Source organism: Trametes versicolor (assembly GCF_000271585.1).
Source record: "Trametes versicolor FP-101664 SS1 unplaced genomic scaffold TRAVEscaffold_1, whole genome shotgun sequence".
In the NCBI taxonomy this organism is placed as follows: domain Eukaryota; kingdom Fungi; phylum Basidiomycota; class Agaricomycetes; order Polyporales; family Polyporaceae; genus Trametes; species Trametes versicolor.
The window spans coordinates 3893549-3901037 of NW_007360321.1; the positions used below are offsets into that span (position 1 = coordinate 3893549).

Here is a 7489-nt window from a genome sequence, read left to right on the forward strand (position 1 = left end):
GTGCTGTGGGTCCAGGTCCGCCGCGCGCGGGCGAGCCGACGTCGTCTGCATCTGTATCCACGGCCGCTTGGCCCCACTTCGAGGAGGCGAGCGCGGCGGGCCTTCGATCCGCGGAGGAGGCGGGTTTTCGATGTGCGGCCGGCTGGTTCAATTTTTGGACGATGCGGCGGTGATTTGCCATCGCACGACGGCAGCGACGAGAGGATCTCGAGAACCTGTTTGCGATACGAGGGCCCGTTTCCTGGACGGCGATCGTAGTTCGTACGCGACAGCACCGTCGTCATCAAACGCTCTGCCTGTGCAGCTACCGGACAGCTCCCCCGGCCGACTCTGTGTCCATCCCGCCCTGCACCTTCGACCGGACCTCGCAGCAGCAGGCGGCCCCGGGCACTCGTACGACGGGACATGTGGGATGGGACGGCCTCTAGCGCGTCCGCCAGTCAAGGCAACACTGTGCCGGCTCGTCTGCCCCCTGCGTCGTTCAGGCCACCCCACCTCCGCGCGATTGGCTGACAGTCCGAGGCCGCCATTGCCGCAGGAGAGAGGCGGCGGTGGATACGACCTGCGTGCTGATCGGACGGCGCTTCATGATCGGTGGACCACAACGTCGTCGGGGCGTGCCCCCCCGCCCGGCAATGGCACCAGCGGCGGACGTTTGCGGGCGGCGCGCGTGTCTCAGAAGACGTTGCACAAGTGTCCATCGGCGCCCGTGCCTCGACGCACCGGGCTTCCTATCTGGACTCTGGAGGCAGGTCTATTTGCGCTTGGCGGCGCGCCGGACGTTTCGGGTGAAGCACCAACCGACCTAGACGATACGCCGTCATGTCCGAATCGAGCGCGGGCGGATTCGCCTGGTGGGACGGGTTGCGACGTGCTGGGATACTCCGAGCTCGCCCCTGGCCGTGGTGAGTACATCACCGCCTCCTCGAAACAACTGCCAGAGCGGCTGATGATGTCGGAAACCCGCGCAGGTCGCCTATGCAACGTCGCGTTGACAGTTTGCGTGTGCCTGTGGGTTCCGGCTCGTACACACTAGTGTCACACGAGCTGCACTCGGGGCCGGGTTCTACGCACATCCCAGCCTCGTACGCTGCAGGAAAGCTTGCGCGACGAGCGGCGAGTCCGATACAGCGTTTCCGCCATACGACAGGACGCACCTGTACCGCGCTATGTAGCTAACGTACGACGACGGCAGAATTCACGCACCTTCCATATCGTAGTCGAGGACGTGCTGAGTGTTGCGGCGGACACGACTCGTGCGCCGGGTCCGCGCCGACGGCAATGTGCGCACGAGGCAGCGTCGAGAGAGCCGTGTACGACGAACGCGAAGCACCGACATTCGTGCGCGCACAGGACATTGCTCGGGCCGCGACCGCGTCTCTGACGCGATTCTCACCCCGTGCGTGGCATCCTCGGATGCGTCTGAGGTGAGTGCCCGTGTTGTCTCGCTCTCCTACGCCCCTAGCTCACGGTGAACGCGTTTGACACAGTGGGAGCCCCGCGCAGGTCGCGGCGCAAGGGCTGGCATGCTCGGCGAAGCCGCGGGCGCGACCGATTAACTCGTCCGCCCCAAAGCGCCATGAAGCACGTTCACCAAGCGCGGAAACACTACTACACCTGCACGGCGTTTGCGACGTTTGTCGCGCCCTATTTGCACTCCATTCAACGTCGCTCATAGCTACTGCGCCGTGTATCCGAGTTTTGACTCTTTCATTCATGCATGTAGATTACCAGCGCCCCTGGTACACCAAATTCCGAGACGCACCTGTGCCTACGATCGAGCCGCCCCCGCGAAGAACCAAGGGTGCGTCTCCATCTTATACATGCCATGCGCTGCACTCTGTAGTGCGGCAGCCCGTGTTGAGACTGGGTCGCTTCAAGTGGCTCGAGAAGCTGCTTCGGTGCAAACCGTCCAAATGCCCCGCACGCCACGGCACATCGTTCACGTTCTCCGGGGTGCATGGCGCACTGCTCGATTGGCACCGCACGCTGCTTACTCCTGACACTACGGCAGCGGCAGAATGTCAGTCGCCGTTCTCGCTCGGGTGCGTCCAAATACGCCCAATTCCAGCTATCTCGCGGCGAGATGTTCGCAAAAACATCCCAGATGCGCCGTTAGACGCACCCCGAGCCCTCCACGCTCGTAGCAGTTTGTGGCGGCGCGCTCAGCGCTTGCGTCCGGTGCGTATCCAGCTCGTGTGCGCGTTCACGCCGCTGACTGCGCCATACTCAGATGACATGAGCACAGAAATGCGGACAATGTCCGCTACGGCGCTCGCCTCTGTCTCAGAATACGCCCTTCATCTCGCGTGGGCACTCTCAGCCCTTGGGGACGACGCTGACGCTGTACAAAGACGTCAACCACGCGGGTGCTGCACGGTGCCCGTGCCCAGGCCGACATCCTTGTGGACGATCTCGCGCTTCGACGACACACTCTGGGACTTTCAAACCAGGACGATACGTTCCCATGAACCAGGGTGCATGTCCCCCGCGCGTTTCGTCGCGATCCGAGGAGGTTTGTTTTCACTGATTTCGACCGATTTCATGTGCAAGAACAGGAAAACGACAGAAAATCTTGCGTCCCGCCACGCTCCCGTCCCTTAGCGCTCCAAGATTTGGCACACACGACCCATGGCACCCTCGGTACCAGCCTGCGTCGTTTCTGGGCGCGCCCGGACACTTTGATTTTGGTCATCTCGCGGCATGACCGTATTTCTGGCGCGGAGCCAGCAAGCACCGGACACGACGGCAGTAAGCGGCGCATGTCGGCGACGCTTTCGATGCATCGAACACAACACAAGCGCGTATAGGAACGCTACGCGCGGCGCGAGAGATGTACAGAACAGTGCGCGCAGGGATTTCGCTGTTTCGCTTGTGCCAAGGGCTCACATTTGCCCAGATTCGCGAACCGCGTACACGGCGGCACTCGTCGTGGAAACCCGTGTGCCGCCTCGTAACGAGCGTGTACCGTCCCCTGTGCGCACTACGGGCGCGTGGACTCTGGAACGGCGCCGTCGCGGGAGGGTGCTTGGGCGATCTCGCCCTCAGTGATGGATGGCGCCGCCGTCATGTTCGACCCGCCTCGACTTGGACGGCCCTGCGGTGCGAGGAATGCTTCAATATATCGCATTTTGGCTTTACAACCGCGGGCACAAGCTATACAATGGGGCGGGACAGATGGAAGAATGGATCATATCATAGTATGTACACTGCACCGTGCCGTGCCTGTTCCGCAGACCGCTCTAACGGTGTAACCTGCCATAGGACGCACGCAAACGCGCTCGGACGCTTTTCTCGAGACGTCGGAAGGCACCCACGGCCGCGTCTTGCCCTCGGCACGATAGGCGACGCGCTGTTAGGGTGGGATGCGAAGCCGTGCAACCTGCGCACCCTCGCGCGACCGCGATGCTGCATGGCAGCATCCGCAGTGCCTGGTGCACGGCCTTCATAGGCGCGTTCTTCCTTGCCTCCGCGTCGGATCCGCTATGCGGTGTCGACCGAATAGGACAGCCCGCAGTCTCGAAACCAATCAAGTCGCACTTGCGCGCCCGTGTGCAGACACTTCCGCGTCTGCTACGCGCCGGGAAGCTGGGGTCTTGCTCATCGAGAGGATGATAACCACAGCCGCTACAGCCGACTTATCAGTATGGTGCGGGAGTATGACGGCGGGAGTCATGGCCGCGCCTAGCTGGTTATATCGTCCACTCTGATGGCCCCGACCAAATCATGATTTGTCGCCTTCTGTACATACCCCATTGTCAGATACAGCTGAGGCAAGAACAACTTACGGAATACGTGTCTGCGCCGCGACCCATATTTCTATCTACACGAGCCTATTTCTATTTACACGAGCCCGAATTTATCAAGTGGACTCACACCTGGTGATGCGAGTTCGTACCGTCTGCTTGGCGTCCCACCATTACACACGACCACCCAGCGAGATGCGAGATGCTGCGCGCGTGTCGGGCGGCGGGAGGGTGGGCTCGAGCCGCGGGCGGAGGCTCTTCTAGAACACTCACATAGCTCAAGTGAATTGCATCACCACAGAGCTCTTAGAATACAGCTCGTGGGGGAGACGACGCGACGTCGGACGTCAGGATCGCTCGCCTAGTGATCGTCTTCCGAGGGACACCACGTACACTCATTCTGTCTCAGAGCTCACACCAGATGCGTGGTCGCTAAGCGCTTCGGCCGTTGAACGGCGCCGGAACTGTATCCAGGGGCGCGTGCAATGAGATGCGAGGCAGGCTGATGGAGAGGAGGCCCGACGTCCCGGCGAAGGCTATGGCTAGCGATGTCTTCGGAGAGTCGGCGGGCTTGGGCGCGTGGGGATGGACGCGAACCTGCCATCAGGATTTACTGAACATCGCCCGTCGGTGTCAGGAAACAGTACCGTATTTGAATTCCGGTGTCCTCGAAGTTATATCTGTTATGATCTAACGGTACAGTCAATGGTGAGCGTAGGCTTTCTATGAGACGAGGAAACACTCGCATAATATTGTCTACCGCACAGCTCCGTGCACCGAAAACCGTCGCCTCGGTGCTCACGGCCGGACTCGCCTATATGGCACTGCTCAGGTGGATGCGGTTATGCAAAAAACCGGAGGCCGCCATTCTAGGTACCAGCACGAGCCCTGGAACCGAACGGTCGTAAAATAATTCTTGATACTCTGCCAATAGCGATGCTGGCTACCAGGTCACTACATTTTGACATTGTAATCAGCTGCGCTCGTCGTGTAGATACACGAGAGTTAGTCATCAGACACAAGCGACAGTCCGATGAACATAAACTTACTAGAACCCGAGTGTCTGTGCCACCGCTGTGAGCGGCACATTGGATGTATCGGGAATCACCTTCCGGACAACCTCCATGCCTGCTGGCGGCTGACGGGAAGCTATGGCATTTATCCTGAAGTGACGCAGCTTGGGCGGACGGCCAAGATGGAGCCAGTCGACTACGAGTTGCCGCAGCAAGTCTAGACGTTGAACGAGAGCGACCATAAGCCACACACCTTGTATGATAGCGCGGGCTCGCAGGAGACGCTCTTCTTGTGGGCCAAACAGGGCGCAATCACATCATGAGGGGGTACTGCAGGTGAGGTCTGTGGTGTAGCGCCAATGGACTAACGTGGGACGTAGCGATGCTGACGCGAAGATCGCCAAAGCGCGGGGGCAAAGAGATTCTTCTGGTAAAGGATATCCGCCGCTTAGCACGTCTCCCGAGTTTGACACACCAAACGGGACGCTCACTCTCGTTTGCAGCAACCCTGCCTATCTGTGATGGATCCGTATGTCTGGAGCCACAGGCGTGTCCTGTGATGTGCCATATGTTGTATGAAGGACCGACCGAAGTGCCTTCGCAATTCTGGGGACGCACTCACCACCCTCTGCTCGTGCTCTCCGTTCGTTCTTTACCCCCTTCCCACTTGCAGCCTCTGTCCACATTTCGCCCCTACTCGTGTGCGCATTCTGTCCCTGCCTGTATACCCTGTCCTTGGATAGGTAAGTGGACCTCACTGTCTGATGATTTAGACTCCACTCACATGCGCCCACTAGCAGCCGTAAGGCATCCTACTTTTGGCTGTGTCGTTTGCCTGCGGCTGCCCTCCAGTTACATCCTTCTACCGTAAGCAAACTGTTCTTGTCAGTTCTGGCCACCGTCCATGGAGTCGCGCTGTGCTCACCGAAGTGACTCGAAGGCAGCATGACTCGCCGGCGCCGTGCAAAGTCTGGTTTCCACGCGCTTGGAGACACCGCCCGCGGCCAGTACGCACGGAAGGAGATGCAGATGCGGGGTGAGGTACGGAAAGGGCTGAAGGACATACTAGGTGAGCAAGTCGTCGGCTCCGGAGGCGCAGGTGGCGCATGCTCACATACTCACCAGTGACGCGCGTCGGCGACGTGGACCCCAAGGTGTCGATGCATTGGACCGTGAGCGGCCTCTACCACAACATCTACCTTCGCCATCACCTCAAACTTGTCGGGTGGCCGAAGGGGATCGCTTTCGGTGACTTGAGCAAGACGGTGACCGGGCTGGACCGGATCTCAATACTCGTCCAGGCGCTGCGGAGCGGGGACCTTACGTTTGAGCCTATATCGCAGGCCGAGTACGATGCCGCTAAGCAGAATCCTCTGCTTGCAGCGCCCACTCACCTGAACGGAGGCCTGAGGCCGCATCCGAGCCGCAACGACACCGGGAGGCGGCGGGGCAGCAGCAAGGTCGACCCAGCAATCTACCCACCTCGACACGTGCGAGATGGGCCGAAGTCGTCGAAAGTGGTGTCGGACGAAGCAGAGGCAAGGGCGGAGGGACCGGAGGAGCCGCACGAGCTGTTCAAGGGTGGGCAGCTGTATGCGGGGCCGCGTCCTGGCCGATTGTGCATCTTGAACTGACGGCGATGGGCGTTCACGCAGATCAAGAAATGTTCTACTATACATTAGACAGATGAAATATGCCGTTTCAGAGCGAACAAGAGGCGGCACACCAAGAGAGGGATGCCGCGGCCGCAGGAGGTGGTGGTGGAAACGAAGGAAGACGCACGCGCGCATTCCTAATCGGGAAGGATTTCTTCGCAGCGGTGCACTCACATCCGGCGTCTATTGCGTCTTTCTTCCCCCGCACTTCATGCATCGCTCGTTCAAGCCTTTCCCGGTATCGCTAGCGTTGTGTTGACAATATCAGCACTTCAACAAGTGCGTGCTGTGTCTGAGAAAGGTTATGGCAGGCGCGCTGGGCTATGCGGTGCTGCGGCGGCCGTTCCGATGGTGACAAATTGAGTACTGTCGGGAGGAATACACGGCGCCGATTTGGATGTGACAGCTGCGTAACAAAATGGTGCAGTGTACGAGATGTTCTGATGGCTACCCGAGTGACCCGTCCAGCCCCATCTGTGTTGGGTTGGGTGACTATCTCGAGGTGCAGTGTGTCTGCTCCTCAAGGTGTTTACCCACCTTGCTCACAATGTGGCTGCTTGCGAGGGCGTAAACCTTTGTGGCCTGGGCGTAAGACTAGCAAGGGTGTGCGATCATAAGCTAAGATTAGAGTGGTGTACAGCCCAAATGTTAAGCGAGCGTGCAATTCAAGCGAGCGGGTAACATTTTAGCACAAATGGACATCACAAAATGACCTGCCAGCCCGACTGAACACACTTGGCTGCAAATCAACAGATCCCTCTCACGCCTCAACCGACTTAGGTACAGGCGGGTTGCTGGGATGAGCTGGTATAGCCTCTCTTGCCCGGCATACTCCCGTCTCCCCCTCCGTCTCCCCCTCCTAACCTGTCTCCCCACCCCGCCCCGCCCTGCCCTTGCATTGACCAATGCCTGCTATGGCTATGTATACTGCAAATGGTGAGTACCGAGCACCCCCGCCGCTGTGCGGATCAGCACACTTACAAGTTCAAACAACAAAAATGTCAGCTGTACGTGGGGGCCAGGAGGATGGTGCAAGCAGATGACATCGGTGAGAGCACATTCTTGAGTATATGTA

The 7489-nt window shown here is 59.4% G+C and overlaps 2 protein-coding genes across 2 annotated transcripts; one reads left to right on the plus strand and one right to left on the minus strand.

Annotated features, from left to right (window-relative positions):
• Positions 1 to 4653: 4653 nt before the first annotated feature.
• Positions 4654 to 5086, minus strand: TRAVEDRAFT_25988 (uncharacterized protein). The gene is made up of 2 exons (XM_008033704.1): positions 4796 to 5086; positions 4654 to 4723 (listed from the first exon to the last, which is right to left on the minus strand). Exons 1-2 carry the CDS (start codon positions 4999 to 5001, stop codon positions 4720 to 4722), a joined length of 210 nt encoding a protein of 69 aa, XP_008031895.1. The 5' UTR covers positions 5002 to 5086; the 3' UTR covers positions 4654 to 4719.
• Positions 5087 to 5704: 618 nt separating this feature from the next.
• On the plus strand, positions 5705 to 6393 carry TRAVEDRAFT_42432 (uncharacterized protein; the record flags this gene model as incomplete). Its single annotated transcript, XM_008034044.1, has 2 exons — positions 5705 to 5828; positions 5885 to 6393. The coding sequence occupies 2 exons, from the start codon at positions 5705 to 5707 to the stop codon at positions 6391 to 6393; spliced, it is 633 nt and encodes a 210-aa protein (XP_008032235.1).
• Between the last annotated feature and the right edge of the window lie 1096 nt (positions 6394 to 7489).

Bases quoted from the DNA above. Each gene is read 5' to 3' on its own strand.
- TRAVEDRAFT_25988 (XM_008033704.1), bottom strand. From the start codon at position 5,001: ATGGTCGCTCTCGTTCAACGTCTAGACTTGCTGCGGCAACTCGTAGTC.